The following is a 19,774-nucleotide window of genomic DNA, read 5'->3' on the forward strand; positions in this document are numbered from 1 at the left end:
AGGATTCCTACCCTCCTTCTCGTCTCATTCAGATCTATCTCATGCTAGAAATTCAAATTAGTCTTCGAGGAACCTCACCGACCAACAACCAACCCTGAAAGCCTCACTCGCCTCTCGCTCGATGGGTCTTGCTTTGGCATCCCACATCTGGAAATTCACGTTGGGAAACAAGGGCCTCCATGGCCAACAACCCACTCTGGAATTTCTACCCGTCTCTCTGCCTGGTGAGGCTGCTCCACCAACCTTAGAATGCTGGTAATTTAGGTTGGCCATAAAAAAGGACCTCACTGACCAATAACCAGTCCTGGGAATTGCACTCGCCTCTCCCTCAATGGGTCTGATCTACACAGAAAAAAAAAAAAAATCATTGGTCATGGGACTTTAACCTTTTTATCCTGGAAATGTAGGCTTGCCATCATGGGTCTGATCTCACATCTGATGCATGCTGGAAATTCAGGTAGGGAATCAAGGACCTCGATCTCTAACAACCTACCCTGAGATTCTTACCCACCTGATGAGGTTGCTCTTCCAACCTTAGAATGCTGGAAATGTAAGTTTGCCAACAAGGACCTCATTGACCAATAACCTACCTTGGGAGTCCCAACTCGCCTCTCCCTCGATGGGTCTGCTCTGACATCTTACAACTAAGGTACAGTATATGCTGGAAATTCAGACTGGGAATCAAGGACCTCAACACCCAACAACCTATCCTCTGCTCCACCTGATGAGATTGCTCCACCAACCTTTGCATGCTGATCATTTAGGTGTGTCATCAAGGACCTCACTGCCCAATAACCAGCCCTGGAATACCTACCCTCCTCCCTATCTGATAGGTCAAATATATCACATCTGATGTATGCTAGAAATTCAGGCTGGGAATCAAGAACTTCACTGGCTAAAAACCAAACCTGGGATTCCTACCCCTCTAGGAGGGATCGGTCAGGGGGGTTGAGGTCTCCGAGGAGGAGGGATCGGTCAGGGGGGTTGAGGTCTCCGAGGAGGAGGGATCTGTCAGGGCTTGAGGTCTCCGAGGAGGAAGGATCGGTCAGGGCTTGAGGTCTCCGAGGAGGAGGGATCGGTCAGGGCTTGAGGTCTCCGAGGAGGAGGGATCGGTCAGGGCTTGAGGTCTCCTAGGAGGAGAAGTCGGTCAGGGGTTGAGGTCTCCTAGGAGGAAAAGTCGGTCAGGGGTTGAGGTCTCCTAGGAGGAGGGATCGGTCGGGGGTTGCCGTCTCCTAGGAGGAGGGATCGGTCGGGGGTTGCCGTCTCCTAGGAGGAGGGATCGGTCGGGGGTTGCCGTCTCCTAGGAGGAGGGATCGGTCGGGGGTTGCCGTCTCCTAGGAGGAGGGATCGGTCGGGGGTTGCCGTCTCCTAGGAGGAGGGATCGGTCGGGGGTTGCCGTCTCCTAGGAGGAGGGATCGGTCGGGGGTTGCCGTCTCCTAGGAGGAGGGATCGGTCGGGGGTTGCCGTCTCCTAGGAGGAGGGATCGGTCGGGGGTTGATGTCCCCTAGGAGGAGGGATTGGTCAGGGGTTGTCTCCTAGGAGGAGAAGTCGGTCAGGGGTTGATGTCTCCTAGGAGAAGTCGGTCAGGGGTTGATATCCCCTAGGAGGAGGGATTGGCCGGGGGGTTATCTCCTAGGAGGAGGGATTGGTCAGGGGTTGTCTCCTAGGAGGAGGGATTGGTCGGGGGATGTCTCCTAGGAGGAGGGATTGGTCAAGGGATGTCTCCTAGGAGGAGGGATTGGTCAGGGGTTGTCTCCTAGGAGGAGGGATTGGTCGGGGGTTGTCGCCTAGGAGGAGGGATTGGTCGGGGGTTGTCGCCTAGGAGGAGGGATTGGTCGGGGGTTGTCGCCTAGGAGGAGGGATTGGTCGGGGGTTGATGTCACCTAGGAGGAGGGATTGGTCGGGGGTTGATGTCGCCTAGGAGACATTAACCCCTGACCGATCCCCCCCGCCAGTGGCCCCGGCAGACCCGCGCTTTGCAGTCAATGATCTCCCAGACATTTTAAATGCCAATTTCTCTGAAAATAAGTAAAACGAGACCAAAAAAACAATAATTATAACTTTTATTGAGCCTGGAGATTCAGCTTTGACCGTTTTTAACGAGAATAAAATCGTTCCTACAGGGAGAGACACGGCCATGTTATTGTGATTGGGGCAAAGATTCCGGTCCCCTCCCAACAAAACAGAGGTGTACTCGTGCATCCGTCCGACATGTTGCGCCCCCTTTTATAAAACATGTACTAGTATATACAAAGAAAAAAAAAAAAAATTGGCATAGCTCCGCAGCGCCGTCAGTCCACACACGGATATCCTCCCAGCGGTACACAATAGCGGAGGAAGGTGCGCCATCCTGCCACACACACCTGTCAATGAGCTTGTAAAGAGCGCGTTACGCCTGGTGGGTCCCGCAAGAACGCCGTCGCCTCTTCTACTTGAACTGGTTGTCAATCAGCGTTCCCTTCATTTTGGCTTTCTTTGCCTCCAGTTCAGCCTGTTGAGAAAATGAAGCGAATATATTAAATCGGCGTCGTCTGAGCGAGGAGACGAAAACATATGGCGCTGGCGAAGCCCCCTCCCCGCGTGGGGGAATGGAAGGATTCTACGGGAGGGAACGTCTGCCGCCTGTGACCTGAACGCGGTCTGTCGCTCCGATAATTGTGACGGTTTATATTCAGCTGTCCTGCTGAAGAAATCCGGCGATCGATGCAAACGTGCTAAAAGTCGGGTCTCCTGTTTGCACGCAAGTCAAGTGAACAGAAGGATAACCTCATGGGTCAGACTGCTCTTATGTCCAATTAGCACATGGGGGGGGGGGGGAATACACCACGGGGGGGGGGGGGGGGGGGGTTGGTTGGGGTACCAGCTTTGCAATGGCAAAATGAGCCCAAAGTTTGTCTCCCCACCCCTGTAGCCCTCTGGGACCCTTTCCAGTGTGCTGCGCGCATGCACAGTAGGAGACCGGCTGTGAAGCTGTCAGGGGGGCTGACCTTGTGAGTCACCGCTGGGAGGGAGGAGCAGGGGGGGGCTGACATTGTGAGTCGCCGCTGGGAGGGAGGAGCGAGTGGGGGTCTGGGCTGACCTTGTGAGTCGCCGCTGGGAGGGAGGAGCAGGGGGGGGCTGGGCTGACCTTGTGAGTCGCCGCTGGGAGGAAGGAGCAGGGGGGGGGCTGGGCTGACCTTGTGAGTCGCCGCTGGGAGGAAGGAGCAGGGGGGGGGCTGGGCTGACCTTGTGAGTCGCCGCTGGGAGGGAGCAGGGGGGCTGACCTTGTGAGTCGCCGCTGGGAGGGAGCAGGGGGGCTGACCTTGTGAGTCACCGCTGGGAGGGAGGAGCAGGGGGGGGCTGGGCTGACCTTGTGAGTCGCCGCTGGGAGGGAGGAGCAGGGGGGGGCTGGGCTGACCTTGTGAGTCGCCGCTGGGAGGGAGGAGCAGGGGGGGGCTGACCTTACCTTGTGAGTCGCCGCTGGGAGGGAGGAGCAGGGGGGGGGCTGACCTTGTGAGTCGCCGCTGGGAGGGAGGAGCAGGGGGGGGGGCTGACCTTGTGAGTCACCGCTGGGAGGGAGGAGCAGGGGGGGGGCTGACCTTGTGAGTCACCGCTGGGAGGGAGGAGCAGGGGGGGGGCTGACCTTGTGAGTCACCGCTGGGAGGAAGGAGCAGGGGGGGGGGCTGACCTTGTGAGTCACTGCTGGGAGGGAGGAGCAGGGGGGGGCTGACCTTGTGAGTCACCGCTGGGAGGGAAGAGCGGGGGGGGGCGGACCTTGTGAGTCACCGCTGGGAGGGAGGAGCAGGGGGGGCTGACCTTGTGAGTCACCGCTGGGAGGGAGGAGCAGGGGGGGCTGACCTTACCTTGTGAGTCGCCGCTGGGAGTGAGGAGCAGGGGGGCTGACCTTGTGAGTCACCGCAGGGAGGGAGGAGCAGGGGGCTGACCTTGTGAGTCACCGCAGGGAGGGAGGAGCAGGGGGCTGACCTTGTGAGTCACTGCAGTATTTGTAGCTTTTTTTTTTTTTGGGGGTGGGAAGAACCTCCTATATATACACAGCGTATTGTCACAGTTCCACGTACCAGTTCCTGGAGCCTCCTCTTGCTCATTCCTTTCCTTTCCAGTTGCTTCTCAATGACTTTGGCATTCTGGGCATAAGAGTCTGCAACTTCCCTCTAAATGACAGACAAAGGCAATCATTGTCCCATCATTGGTATCAGTGGGGGGGAATAGTGCCCCATCATTGGTGTCAGTGGGGGGGAATAGTGCCCCATCATTGGTGTCAGTGGGAGGAATAGTGCCCCATCATTGGTGTCAGTGGGAGGAATAGTGCCCCATCATTGGTGTCAGTGGGAGGAATAGTGCCCCATCATTGGTATCAGTGGGAGGAATAGTGTCCCATCATTGGTGTCAGTGGGAGGAATAGTGCCCCATCATTGGTGTCAGTGGGAGGAATAGTGCCCCATCATTGGTGTCAGTGGGAGGAATAGTGCCCCATCATTGGTGTCAGTGGGAGGGATAGTGCCCCATCATTGGTGTCAGTGGGAGGAATAGTGTCCCATCATTGGTGTCAGTGGGAGGAATAGTGTCCCATCATTGGTGTCAGTGGGAGGAATAGTGCCCCATCATTGGTGTCAGTGGTTGGAATAGTGCCCCATCATTGGTGTCAGTGGGAGGAATAGTGCCCCATCATTGGTGTCAGTGGGAGGAATAGTGCCCCATCATTGGTGTCAGTGGGAGGAATAGTGCCCCATCATTGGTGTCAGTGGGAGGAATAGTGCCCCATCATTGGTGTCAGTGGGAGGAATAGTGCCCCATCATTGGTGTCAGTGGGAGGAATAGTGCCCCATCATTGGTATCAGTGGGAGGAATAGTGCCTCATCATTGGTATCAGTGGGAGGAATAGTGCCCCATCATTGGTGTCAGTGGGAGGAATAGTGCCCCATCATTGGTGTCAGTGGGAGGAATAGTGCCCCATCATTGGTATCAGTAGGAGGAATAGTGCCCCATCATTGGTGTCAGTAGGAGGAATAGTGCCCCATCATTGGTGTCAGTGGGAGGAATAGTGCCCCATCATTGGTGTCAGTGGGAGGAATAGTGCCCCATCATTGGTGTCAGTAGGAGGAATAGTGCCCCATCATTGGTGTCAGTGGGAGGAATAGTGCCCCATCATTGGTGTCAGTGGGAGGAATAGTGCCCCATCATTGGTGTCAGTGGGAGGAATAGTGCCCCATCATTGGTGTCAGTGGGAGGAATAGTGCCCCATCATTGGTGTCAGTGGGAGGAATAGTGCCCCATCATTGATATCAGTGGGAGGAATAGTGCCCCATCATTGGTGTCAGTGGGAGGAATAGTGCCCCATCATTGGTATCAGTGGGAAAAATAGTGCCCCATCATTGGTATCAGTGGGAGGAATAGTGCCCCATCATTGGTATCAGTGGGAGGAATAGTGCCCCATCATTGGTGTCAGTGGGAGGAATAGTGCCCCATCATTGGTGTCAGTGGGAGGAATAGTGTCCCATCATTGGTGTCAGTGGGAGGAATAGTGTCCCATCATTGGTGTCAGTGGGAGGAATAGTGTCCCATCATTGGTGTCAGTGGGAGGAATAGTGTCCCATCATTGGTGTCAGTGGGAGGAATAGTGCCCCATCATTGATGTCAGTGGGAGGAATAGTGCCCCATCATTGGTGTCAGTGGGAGGAATAGTGCCCCATCATTGGTGTCAGTGGGAGGAATAGCGCCCCATCATTGGTATCAGTGAGAGGAATAGTGCCCCATCATTGGTGTCAGTAGGAGGAATAGTGCCCCATCATTGGTGTCAGTGGGAGGAATAGTGCCCCATCATTGGTGTCAATGGGAGGAATAGTGCCCCATCATTGGTATCAGTGAGAGGAATAGTGCCCCATCATTGGTGTCAGTAGGAGGAATAGTGCCCCATCATTGGTGTCAATGGGAGGAATAGTGCCCCATCATTGGTGTCAGTGGGAGGAATAGTGCCCCATCATTGGTGTCAGTGGGAGGAATAGTGTCCCATCATTGGTGTCAGTGAGGAAAACCAGTGCCCCTCTGTTGGTGTCAGTGGACAGAATAGTGTCCCCGGTGGTTCTACTCACAGCTTCGATCTCCTCCTCCTCCTCATCGATGGTGGAGACGGTGACGGAGCTGAACTTGCCCATGTCCTTCGTGCGTTTGGTCATCATCACCTTCACATGTGAGAGATTCCGCCGTGAGATTACAGGAAAAAAATGACGATAAAACAAAACCGCAGACAAAGACGGCGAGCTGTGATTGGACGGAGGAGGTCAACCCCACGCTCACCTATCCCTCTCCCACCCATGTGACTTCAGACTTGCTGCCCCCCTCCCCCCCCTCCACAAAGGGGTCCTGCGTCACGTCAGGACAGATCCGGAGTCTTCTGTTTGTCTGCTTTGTTTAGATGTAACACTACAATGACCCTGAACCTGATTTCCATCAATTCCTCCGGGTGACAACGCGGCGAGCTTCCCCACTTCACCAAACATCACAGCGTTCTCACCCCAGATCCATTCCCACTTCAGCTTCAAGAAAAAAACAAAAAAAAAACAAACAGAAAAAAGGAACAGAACAGAAAAGAAAAACTAAGAAAAAAAAGAAAGAAAAAACAAAAAAAACGAAGTACAAAAAAACTGAAAAAAAAACGAAAAGAAAAAAAAGAAGGACACAAAAATAAAACGAACAGAAAACAAAAAACATGAAACAGAAAACAAAAAAAAAAAAAGAAAAAAGAAACAGAAAAAAAACGAAGAAAAACAAAAAAAAACAAAAGAAAAAAAAACACAGAAAGAAACAGAACAGAAAAACTAAGAAAAAAAGAAATAGAACAGAAAAGAAAAACTAAGAAAAAAGAAACAGAAAAAAAAAAAAAAAAAAAAAAAAAAAAAAGGAAGGACACAAAAAAAAACAAAGAAAAGTAACAGAAAACAAAAAAAACAGAAAAAAGAAACAGAACAGAAAAGAAAAACTAAGAAAAAAAACCGCAAAAAAAGGACACAAAAAAAAAAACGAAGAAAAGTAACAGAAAACAAAAAAAACCCAGAAAAATGAATCCGAAAAAAAACAAAAAGGAAGAAAAACAAACAGAAAAAAAAAAAAAAAACAAAGAAAAAAGAAACAGAACAGAAAACAAAAACGAAGAAAAAAAACAGAAAAAAAGAAACAGAACAGAAAAGAAAAAACTAAGAAAAAAGAAACAGATAAAAAAAAAAAAAACAAAGAACAAAAAAAAAAAAAAAAAAAAAAGGACAAAAAAAACAAAGAAAAGTAACGGAAAACAAAAAAAACAGAAAAAAGAAACAGAACAGAAAAGAAAAACTAAAAAAAAAAAACCGCAAAAAAAAGGACACAAGAAAAAAAAAACGAAGAAAAGTAACAGAAAACAAAAAAAAAAAAAAAACAGAAAAATGAATCCGAAAAAAACAGACAGAAAAAAAAAAAAAAACAAAGAGAAAAGAAACAACAGAAAACAAAAACGAAGAAAAAAAAAGAAAAAAATGAAAAAAAAAACAGATAAAAAGAAACAGAACAGAAAAGAAAAACTAAGAAAAAAAACAGAAAAAAAAATGAACAAAAAATAAATAAATAAAAAAAAACAAAAAAAACAGAACAAAAACAAAAAAAAAAAAACAGAAAAATTAATCCGAAAAAAAAAAAACCAGAAAAAAAGAAACAGAACAGAAAAGAAAAACTAAGAAAAAAGAAACAAAAAAACAAAAAAAAACAAAAAGAAAAAAAAAAAAAAAAGGAAGGACACAAAAAAAACAAAGAAAAGTAACAGAAAACAAAAAAAAAACAGAAAAAAGAAACAGAACAGAAAAGAAAAACAAAGAAAAAAAAAACGCAAAAAAAAGGACACAAAAAAAAAAAAAACGAAGAAAAGTAACAGAAAACAAAAAAAACCCCAGAAAAATGAATCCGAAAAAAAACAAAAAGGAAAAAAAACAGAAAAAAAAAAAACAAAGAAAAAAGAAACAGAACAGAAAACAAAAACGAAGAAAAAAAACAGAAAAAAAGAAACAGAACAGAAAAGAAAAACTAAGAAAAAAAAACAGATAAAAAAAAAAAGAACAAAAAAACAAAAAAAAAACAAAAAACAAAAAGAAAAAAAAAGGACAAAAAAAACAAAGAAAAGTAACAGAAAACAAAAAAAACAGAAAAAAGAAACAGAACAGAAAAAAAAAACTAAAAAAAAAGGCAAAAAAAAAGGACACAAAAAAAAAACAAAGAAAAGTAACAGAAAACAAAAAAAACAGAAAAAAGAAACAGAACAGAAAAGAAAAACTAAAAAAAAAGGCAAAAAAAAGGACACAAAAAAAAAACGAAGAAAAGTAACAGAAAACAAAAAAAAAAAAAACAGAAAAATGAATCCGAAAAAAAAAAGAAAAAAGGAAAAAAACAAACAGAAAAAAAAAAAAACAAAGAAAAAAGAAACAGAAAAGAAAAACGAAGAAAAAAAAAGAAAAAAAAAAACAGAAAAAAAGAAACAGAACAGAAAAGAAAAACTAAGAAAAAAACAGAAAAAAACGAAAAAAAACAGAAAAAAAGAAACAGAACAGAAAAGAAAAACTAAGAAAAAAAATAGAAAAAAAATGAACAAAAAAAAAAACAAAGAAAAACACAGAAACAGAAAACAAAAAACCGGAGAAGAAGAAACAGAAAAATAAACCCACAGAAAAAAACCTATCTATATGCAAGTAAATCGGCCGCACTTAAGAGGGAAGTCCATTTATATAGAAAAAAAAAATCTTCTATAATACAATTGTGATACAAGTCGTACTGTAATTCGGCGCGGGTTCCCACGATGCGGGACGACGCATGTAATGGAATTCCACACAAGATGTCTGCGCAGTGCGATCTGAACCATACATTTCATGTGGCTCAAATCACGTCGCCTCCGCACCAAAAAGGGGCACCCGAGACCGCGATGGGATATCCAGCAACCGCACTGCGTTTTGAGATCTGTTTTGGGGTGTCCTGAACCCCTCGCCTACCGGGCACTTCTACCCCCTTCCTACCCAATTTTCAGCGCTGTCGCACTCTGAATGACAATAGCGCGGTCATGCAACACTGTACCCAGATGACATTTTTAGCATTGTTTCTTCACACATATAGAGCTTTATTTTGGTGGTATTTAATCACCGCTGAGTTTTTTTATTTTTTGCTAAATAAAACAAAACACCTGAAACTTTTGAAAAAAAAAAAAAAAAAAAAAAAAAACAAACACACACACACCTTTCTTTATTTGTTATAAAATTTTGCAAATAAATAATCTTTCTTCATAAAATGTAGGTCAAAATGTATTCTGCTACATTTGGTGAAAATAATAATAGAATTTGTATTTTTTTTTCAAAAGTTTCTATTTATTTTTTATTACATTTTCTTTTTTTTACTATTTTGTTTTTCAGCACACTGTGACCAAAGCAATAATTGTTTTTCCAAATGTTTCTCTTAATTTATTTATTACATTTTTCACCATTTTATTTTTCAGCACGCTGTGACCAAAGCAATATTATTTTCAAATGTTTCTCTAATTTTTTTTTTTTTACTATTTTATTTTTCATCACACTGACAAAAGCAATATTTTTCTTTCAAATATCCCTATTTATTTTTTATTAAATGTTTTCGTTTTTTTTACTAATTTTATTTTTCAGCACACTGTGCCAAAAGCAATATTTTTTTTCCAAATGTTTCTATTTATTTTTTATTACATTTTTTTCTTTTTCTTTACTATTTTATATTTCAGCACACTGTGCCAAAAGCAATATTTTTTTTCCAAATGTTTCTATTTATTTTTTATTACATTTTTTTCTTTTTCTTTACTATTTTATATTTCAGCACACTGTGCCCAAAGCAATATTTTTTTTTTTCAAATGTTTCTATTTATTTTTTTGTTACCTTTTTTCACCATTTTATTTTTTAGCACACTGTGACCAAATCAATATTTTCTTTCTAAATGTTTCTCTTAATTTATTTATTAATTTTTTTACCATTTTATTTTTCAGCACACTGTGACCAAAGCAATATTGTTTTCCAAATGTTTCTATTATTTTTTTTTTAATAAATTTTTTCACCATTTTATTTTTCAGCACGCTGTGACCAAAGCAATATTATTTTTCAAATGTTTCTCTAATTTTTTTTTTTTTACTATTTTATTTTTCATCACACTGACAAAAGCAATATTTTTCTTTCAAATATCCCTATTTATTTTTTATTAAATGTTTTCGTTTTTTTTTACTAATTTTATTTTTCAGCACACTGTGCCAAAAGCAATATTTTTTTTCCAAATGTTTCTATTTATTTTTTATTACATTTTTTTCTTTTTCTTTACGATTTTATATTTCAGCACACTGTGCCCAAAGCAATATTTTTTTTTTTCAAATGTTTCTATTTATTTTTTTGTTACCTTTTTTCACCATTTTATTTTTTAGCACACTGTGACCAAATCAATATTTTCTTTCCAAATGTTTCTCTTAATTTATTTATTAATTTTTTTACCATTTTATTTTTCAGCACATTAACCAAAGCAATATTGTTTTCCAAATGTTTCTATTATTTTTTTTTAATAAATTTTTTCACCATTTTATTTTTCAGCACGCTGTGACCAAAGCAATATTTTTTTTCAAATGTTTCTCTAATTTATTTTTTACTATTTTATTTTTCATCACACTGACAAAAGCAATATTTTTCTTTCAAATATTCCTATTTATTTTTTATTAAATGTTTTCGTTTTTTTTTACTAATTTTATTTTTCAGCACACTGTGCCAAAAGCAATTTTTTTTTTCCAAATGTTTCTATTTATTTTTTTGTTACCTTTTTTCACCATTTTATTTTTTAGCACACTGTGACCAAATCAATATTTTCTTTCCAAATGTTTCTCTTAATTTATTTATTAATTTTTTTTTCTTTTTTTTACCATTTTATTTTTCAGCACATTAACCAAAGCAATATTGTTTTCCAAATGTTTATTATTATTTTTTTAATACATTTTTTCACCATTTTCTTTTTCAGCACACTGTGACCAAAGCAATTTTTTTTTACAAATGTTTCTATTTTTTATTACATTTTTTTCTTACCATTTTATTTTTCAGCACACTGTGACCAAAGAAATAATTTTTTTTCAAACATTTCTATTATTTATTTTATTACATTTTTTCTTATTTTTTTTTAAAACACATTATAATTGCGGATGTATTTCACTGATATTTGCAACAATTGTTACTGAATGAAACAGATTCAGTCTTTTGTTGTGATTAGCTGTGATTGGGCAAAGCTGATCACATGATACAGATGGGCTGTGATTGGCCCTGTCTGTATCATGTGACTGCCTTGACCAGTGATAGGTCATTGGCTGTGTCCCGTGGACACCGCTGGTGACAGATCGCACTGCGGACGCATTAGCGACTCGTTTTGGACAGGACGTCATATGATGCCCAGTTGCAACAGCAAGTGTCCTGCCCGACCTATAGCAGCAGGCCCACCAGAAGACCTCCGCGAGCAGGCCCCACCAGAGGACCTCCGCGAGCAGGCCCCACCAGAGGACCTCCGCGAGCAGGCCCCACCAGAGGACCTCCGCGAGCAGGCCCCACCAGAGGACCTCCGCGAGCAGGCCCCACCAGAGGACCTCCGCGAGCAGGCCCCACCAGAGGACCTCCGCGAGCAGGCCCCACCAGAGGACCTCCGCGAGCAGGCCCCACCAGAGGACCTCCGCGAGCAGGCCCCACCAGAGGACCTCCGCGAGCAGGCCCCACCAGAGGACCTCCGCGAGCAGGCCCCACTAGAAGACCTCCGCGAGCAGGCCCCACTAGAAGACCTCCGCGAGCAGGCCCCACTAGAAGACCTCCGCGAGCAGGCCCCACTAGAAGCCCTCCGCGAGCAGGCCCCACTAGAAGCCCTCCGCGAGCAGGCCCCACTAGAAGCCCTCCGCGAGCAGGCCCCACAACAGGACCTCCGCGAGCAGGCCCCACAACAGGACCTCCACGAGCAGGCCTAGAAATGACCTCCGGAGTATGCCCTTTCAGGTGAAGTTCATTAGAGGGGGGTCTCAAAAGGCGTGTTGGAGAGCAGATGGCAATTGATCTTCATCTGGTGCAGTGAGCAGAAGAGGAGCAACCTGGCTAGGAATTGAAGCCAACAGTCACTATGGAGTCCCCTGCCCTTGAAACCTTCCCCCCCCAGTGGGTTTCAACCCAAATGAGCTTACTCCTAGAGAGGCATCTCCGCGAGCAGGCCCCACAAGAGGACCTCCGCGAGCAGGCCCCACAAGAGGACCTCCGCGAGCAGGCCCCACAAGAGGACCTCCGCGAGCAGGCCCCACAAGAGGACCTCCGCGAGCAGGCCCCACAACAGGACCTCCGCGAGCAGGCCCCACAACAGGACCTCCGCGAGCAGGCCCCACAACAGGACCTCCGCGAGCAGGCCCCACAACAGGACCTCCACGAGCAGGCCCCAGAGTCCAGTTTTACCCCACTATGGAAGACACACTGCAGAGTCCAGAGCCTCCAGGATACCCCAGGATGACACCGATCGGTGTCTGTAATAATCACCTTTTTAGGGGGGTCGGGCTTCTGAGTAAATATATTTGTTTTCCCAAATCCTTGTCCGAACTTCACCAAGGCTCCACTGAAGATGAACGTCGCCGGAATATTCTTCTGAGAGTGCTGGTAGAAGAGGGGGAGGCTGCACCTGCCAAAACACAAACGCATCCAATCGCTGAGCTCATACATAGCGTGGAGGAGGAGCATGGAATCGATCGATTTCTGGATCTTTGTTACACGCACATCATAGAAGCTACGGCTTTGTTAGGCAGAACAACTTTATTGTTCCAGGGTTGTTAACGACACTGCACCTAGCTCCACTGACCGACACCTTTCCCCATCTTACTCCATCGTGGCTCTACAACAGGGGTCTCCAAACTTTTGAAACAAAAAGGGCCAGTTTACCGTCCTTCGATATTTAGGGGGGCCGGACTGGGGCCAGTGGGAATAGAAAATGCCTTGGGCTTGGTTTACTAAATGGAGGTAAAAATATTTACATAATTGGGGTCAGTGGGGAGGACTGGCGCCCCATCGTTGGGGTCAGTGGGGAGGACTGGCGCCCCATCGTTGGGGTCAGTGGGGAGGACTGGCGCCCCATCGTTGGGGTCAGTCAGTGGGGGGATAGTGCATCCTACCAGTGGAGGGCCGGATAAAAGCAAGCAAAGGGCCAAATCCGGCCTATGGGCCGCAGTTTGGAGACCCCTGCTCCCAGAAGATGAAAGCCAGATCCATAAAGACGTGGTTTGACCAGTTTCATGTGAAGGAACTCGAGTGTCCTACACATATCCCTGACCTCAAACCTATTGAAGACCTTCGGCATGAATTGGAACAATTCAACACTGGAAGGGTCTTGGAACCCTAAACCTAGAACCTAGCAAACCCCCCCCCGGTCCCCTCAACCACAACCAACGTCAGCCACCACCATGCCCCACCCAGCCCAACCAGGCACCACTCGTTTAATTCTCCATCCCTGCACTTTCTCTCCAGTTTTTTTTTCCACCATATGAACTGAAGTCCAAAACTGAACCACAAATTCCAGAGGAGTTCTTCCGAACGTTAGTGTCCAGACACTTCCCCCCCTTCCGGTCCGGACGCTTTCACCCCCTTCCGGTCCGGACCCTTTCCCCCCTTCCGGTCCGGACGCTATCCCCCCCTTCCGGTCCGGACGCTATCCCCCCCTTCCGGTCCGGACGCTTTCACCCCCTTCCGGTCCGGACGCTTTCACCCCCTTCCGGTCCGGACGCTTTCACCCCCTTCCGGTCCGGACGCTTTCACCCCCTTCCGGTCCGGACGCTTTCACCCCCTTCCGGTCCGGACGCTTTCACCCCCTTCCGGTCCGGACGCTTTCACCCCCTTCCGGTCCGGACGCTTTCACCCCCTTCCGGTCCGGACGCTTTCACCCCCTTCCGGTCCGGACGCTTTCACCCCCTTCCGGTCCGGACGCTTTCACCCCCTTCCGGTCCGGACACTTTCACCCCCTTCCAGTCCGGACACTTTCACCCCCTTCCAGTCCGGACACTTTCACCCCCTTCCAGTCCGGACACTTTCACCCCCTTCCAGTCCGGACACTTTCACCCCCTTCCAGTCCGGACACTTTCCCCCCCTTCCAGTCCGGACACTTTCCCCCCCTTCCAGTCCGGACACTTTCCCCCCCTTCCAGTCCGGACACTTTCACCCCCCTTCCAGTCCGGACACTTTCACCCCCTTCCAGTCCGGACACTTTCACCCCCTTCCAGTCCGGACACTTTCACCCCCTTCCTCTCCAGGCCAATTTTCAGCTTTCAGCGCTATCACACTTTGAATGACAATTGCGCGGTCATGCAACACTGTACCCATATGAATTTTTTAGCATTTTTTTGAGACAGATAAAGCTTTATTTTGGTGGTATTTATTCACCACAAAATAAACTTTATTTATTTTTTTGCTATATAAATGAAAAAGTCCAAAAATTTTGGGGGGAAAAAAAAAAAAAAAAAAAAAAAAAAAAAAAAAGTGTTTTTCTTATACAATTTTGAAAATAAATAAGATTTCATCATAAATCTTAGCCAAAATTTATTCCGTTATCTTTTTAGTAATAAAATAAATAAATAAAAAATAACCCAAATTAGTTTATAACCAAAATATATAATTTTGAAACTTTTTTTTACATTGTTATATATTTTTTTTTTTTTACATACTATCACCCTAGCAGTACGGTGTCACCATGGTGACACTGTACTACTTGTGGGGGGTGATAAAGATGGGTTTTTTTTTTTTACACTGATTGCTTTTACACCCATAAAGGCTGTAAAAGCAATCATTTCTCCTTCTCTGTGGCTGCATTCCTGCAGCCATTGAGAACTACTGTGTGAGCTGTGATTGGTCACAGCTTGTCACATGGTACAAGGCTGCTGTGAATGGCCCTGTACCATGTGATCTTTGTGATCACTCACAGATTTCACATGTAGTAAGCAATGATATCAGAAGTGACCTCTTGCTTACTACTCTCCATGTGATCTTTGATTGGCCAATCAGTGATCACATGATCGGGACCTCGCACAGAGGTCCCGTACGACAATCGGTGTTCCGCTGTATCCGGTGGGCACCAGATCGCGGTGCTGCACGCTCCCAGGGAGCGCGCACAAGCACGGGGCGGGGAGGCCGTTTATAAACGTCCACCCGCTCCTGCACTGCCACCATCTGGCCGTTTATATACAACGGCCGGACGGGAAGAGGTTAATGGTAGTTTCATGCGGTCAGCACGCCGCCGCACAGGATATTCCATCGAATTTCCAATCTTATCCCCCTTTTTTTTTTAGGACCTCGCTGCCCTTTCAGCTTGCACGGAGATTATAGAAATGTCAAGAATGCGGCGTGTTTCTGTACGGAACGGATAAAAAAAAAAAAAAAAAAAAAAAAAAAAAAAAAAAAAATCGCTAAAAGTGTCTATGCGGAGGACCAAAAGTAGAAACGCAGGGTCGCAGAGAGGCACGTCGATGCGCATGGAGCGCCATACTACGGCAGAATGCAGCATGAGCCGTGCCGGATCTAAAGCTGAACTCCAGGCCAACCGCCGAATACACAGATGAGACAGGAGAAGAGCGGCTTTATCTGCCAAAAGTCGATCAGTTCGCTCCATCCGGTCTCAGGCCTGGATCACACCTATGCGTTTTTTTGTAGTGCTACAGTCCATGGTTTCCTATGGGACACGCTCGCATCTACGCGTTTTCAGCCTTTCGGACAGGGTCGGGGACTTTTTTTTTTTTTTTTAGGTCCCAGATTACACTAGGCTCCCTGCTCTATGATGTGCGGTTTGTGACGTCAGAACCCCACCCCCTGCCTTCTAATGATCAGAAATGCTGCGCAAAATGTGCGGTTTAGGGGGCTGTAGAGGTGAGAGGGCTGCAGATAAACAGGCACAACCGCTAGATCACATACGGAATGGAAGATACTGCCAGAGTTTCCTCCCAGCGTGCGGAATGACGTCACGTGTGTGGCCCCGTGTGGGTGTCTGCTCCATGCTGTATGTGATCTTGTGGTTTTTATACCTGATGTAAGTAGGACTGTCTATTAACCCCTTCACGCCGAATCGTCCCGGTGTGAAGAGGAGTTCCTGCGCCGGGAGGTGGCCGGGTCTTAGTGTCATGTGGCCGCCGTGACGTCACGACCGGTCACGTGATCGGGAAAGGTCCCGATCGAAAGAGCGGGTCTTAGTGTCATGTGGCCGCCGTGACGTCACGACCGGTCACATGATCGGGAAAGGTCCCGATCGAAAGAGCAGGTCTTAGTGTCATGTGGCCGCCGTGACGTCACGACCGGTCACATGATCGGGAAAGGTCCCGATCGAAAGAGCAGGTCTTAGTGTCATGTGGCCGCCGTGACGTCACGACCGGTCACATGATCGGGAAAGGTCCCGATCGAAAGAGCAGGTCTTAGTGTCATGTGGCCGCCGTGACGTCACGACCGGTCACATGATCGGGAAAGGTCCCGATCGAAAGAGCAGGTCTTAGTGTCATGTGGCCGCTGTGACGTCACGACCGGTCACATGATCGGGAAAGGTCCCGATCGAAAGAGCGGGTCTTAGTGTCATGTGGCCGCTGTGACGTCACGTCTGGTCACATGATCGGGAAAGGTCCCGATCGAAAGAGCGGATCTTAGTGTCATGTGGCCGCTGTGACGTCACGGCCGGTCACGTGATCGGGAAAGGTCCCGATCGAAAGAGCGGGTCTTAGTGTCATGTGGCCGCCGTGACGTCACGGCCGGTCACGTGATCGGGAAAGGTCCCGATCGAAAGAGCGGACCGGGACCTTTATGGAAGTACCTCACATGTGTGTTGGGAGCGCGCGCGTTTTTTGTTACATGAATGCAAATGTGCGGCCGCTCGGCCTCTAGGCCCAGACGCCGGGAGGTCGCACATTTGCACGCGGGCGGCATGAAGGGGTTAAATAAAGAAGTCTATTGCTGACATTACTGCACCATTGGGGCCCCTTCTATGCGTTATCAAGCCTCTGGGGGTCAAGACGGTGGCTGCCAGAGTCGTGCAATGCTTATGGCAGGGGTGTCCAAACTATGGACCTCCAGTTGTTGAGGAACTGCAAGTCCCATGAGGCCTTGCAAGACTCTGACATCCACAGGCAAGAAACTCAGAGGCAGATGCATGATGGGACTTGTAGTACTTCAACAGATGAAGAGCCATAGTTTGGACCTCCCTGGCTTATGGGATTTGTAGTTTCATCATGGCTGGAGTGCTGAGGTTGTCTACCCTCGTTTTAGATGATTGGGCTCTTTCAACCTTGTGGAGACAGTTTGGTGAAGACCGGTTTCTGTTCCAACATGACTGTCCCCCGTGTACAAAGCCAGCCCCATAAAGACGTGGTTTGACCAGTTTGGTGTGGAGCAACTTGAGTGTCCTACATGGAGCCCTGACCTCAACCCTACTTTTGAAAGACTAAGGTCTTATGTAACATCAGCAACTGCCCTTAACCCTACAGAACACCTTTGGGATGAGGTATTTTCCCAAAAGGTATTCAGTAGGGTTGAGGTCATGGAGGAACTTGAGAGTCCTGACCTCAACCCTACTGAACACCTTAGGGATGAATTGGAATGGTGGGGTGAACAAGGTCTTCTCATCGAACATCAGTACCTGACCTCACAAATGTTCTTTTAGCCGCCATACCCCACAATTCTTCCCAAAAGAGCAGAGCCAGCTCCGTAAGGACTTGGTTTTTGAGGAGCTCGATTGTCCTGCACAGGGCACCTCAACCCTACAGAACACCTTAGGGACGAATTGGAATGCCAACTGTGAACCAGGTCTCTTTCTTTTTTGGCGCCCAACTTGAGGCCCAACATGTAAGGCAGGTTTCCTCCATTACCAGTACCCGACTTCACAAATGGGTACAAATTCTGACAGACACCCTCCAAAATCTTGTGGAAAGCCTTCCCAGAAGAGTGGAGGATGGTAAAGTAATAAAAGGAAGGGGAACTCCACATTAATGGCCATGGGGGGTGGGGCAGCTTCAAATTAATGGCCATTCGAAGAGGTGGGCAACTCCATAAGAATAGACATGATTTTAGAATTGGACGTCCAACAAGCTCATGTAAGTGTGATGTAGAAACTCAAGTGACCTGCACAGAGCCCTGACCTCTTCCCAAAAGAGCGGAGCCAGATCCATAAGGACATGGTTTTTGAGGAACTCGAGTGTCCGGCGCAGAGCCCTGACCTCAACCCTACTGAACACCTTAGGGATGAATTGGAATGCTGGTGGTGAACAAGGTCTTCTCATCCAACATCAGTACCTGACCTCACAAATGTTCTTTTAGCCGCCATACCCCACAACTCTTCCCAAAAGAGCGGAGCCATCTCCGTAAGGACGTGGATTTTGAGGAACTCTATTGTCCTGCACAGAGCCTTGACCTCTTCCCAAAAGAGTGGAGCCAGCTCCATAAGGACTTGGTTTTTGAGGAACTCGAGTGTCCTGCACAGAGCCCTGACCTCAACCCTACTGGACACCTTTGGGATGAATTGTAATGCTGGTGGTGAACAAGGTCTTCTCATCCAATATCAGTACCTGACCTCACAAAATGTTCTTTTAGCTGCCATACCCCACAATTCTTCCCAAAAGAGCGGAGACAGCTCCATAAGGACTTGGTTTTTGAGGAACTCGATTGTCCAGCACAGAGCCTTGACCTCTTCCCAAAAGAGTGGAGCCAGCTCCATAATGACTTGGTTTTTGAGGAACTCTATTGTCCAGCACTCAGCCTTGACCTCTTCCCAAAAGAGCGGAGCCAGCTCCATAAGGACATGGTTTTTGAGGAACTCGAGTGTCCTGCACAGAGCCCTGACCTCAACCCTACTGAACACCTTTGGGATGAATTGGAATGCTGGTGGAGAACAAGGTCTTCCCATCCAACATCAGTACCTGACCTCACAAATGTTCTTTTAGCCGCCATACCCCACAATTCTTCCCAAAAGAGCAGAGCCAGCTCCATAAGGACTTGGTTTTTGAGGAACTCGATTGTCCGGCACAGAGCCCTGACCTCAACCCTACTGAACACCTTCAGGATGAACTGGAATGCCAATTGTGAGCCAAGTCTTTTTTCTGTGAGGCCTAACATTGTCTTCTCATCCAATGTTGCTACCTGACCTCGCCAACGGGAACAAATTCCCACAGGTACCCTCCAAAATCTTGTGGAAAGCCTTCCCAGAAGAGCGGAGGATGTTCTAGCTGTAAACGCGGCAACTCCATATTGGTGGCCATTGGGGAGGGAGGTATGGGGAACTCCATAATAATGAGCATGGATTGGGCCAACGCCGTATTAATGGCCGTGGTTTTGCAATGGGAGGTCTAACAAGGTCATACAGGTGTGATGGTCAGATGTTCAGACTATTGGTCATATAAAAGAGCCGTGACACATATTACATCTTAGACCGTGAATACGAAATACAAGTCGTGGAAAATTACCACCCGACATGCACGCTCCCTGAACCTTTGGGATGAACTGGAACACTAGTTGAAAACCAGGTCTCTCTTTTGTTTTTAGGTGCCCAAAGTGAGGCCCAACATGTGAGCAAAGTCTCTGTCACACTATAGGTGCTCTGCCAGCCCAATTATTAATTTCGTCCTTAATCCCATACTGAATTCCTTGTGCCCAAATGAAGTACATCCTTAATTAATTCCTTACGTTCTTGTGCCAAATGTTCCCAACTTCAATCAATGTATTTCCTCCACTGTCATCCTGCCAAATGTTC

The 19,774-nt window shown here is 46.4% G+C and overlaps 1 protein-coding gene across 1 annotated transcript in view; it reads right to left on the reverse strand.

Moving 5' to 3' along the window:
* Nucleotides 1–2,046: 2,046 nt before the first annotated feature.
* STEEP1 (STING1 ER exit protein 1) overlaps nt 2,047–19,774 on the reverse strand; it is a 39,727-nt gene continuing 21,999 nt past the window's right edge. Inside the window, exons 4-7 of the mRNA XM_089664687.1 lie at nt 12,556–12,694; nt 6,090–6,179; nt 4,059–4,151; nt 2,047–2,491 (exon numbers count right to left, since the gene is read on the reverse strand). Of these exons, the coding sequence (XP_089520813.1) occupies nt 2,429–2,491; nt 4,059–4,151; nt 6,090–6,179; nt 12,556–12,694 (385 nt within the window). The 3' untranslated portion in view covers nt 2,047–2,428. The remainder of the gene's footprint in view (nt 2,492–4,058; nt 4,152–6,089; nt 6,180–12,555; nt 12,695–19,774) is intronic.

The sequence above is a fragment of the Staurois parvus genome, unplaced genomic scaffold, assembly GCF_062004578.1.
Source record: "Staurois parvus isolate SC_StPar_1 unplaced genomic scaffold, SC_StPar_1.0 ptg001990l, whole genome shotgun sequence".
Classification (NCBI taxonomy): Eukaryota; Metazoa; Chordata; class Amphibia; order Anura; family Ranidae; genus Staurois; species Staurois parvus.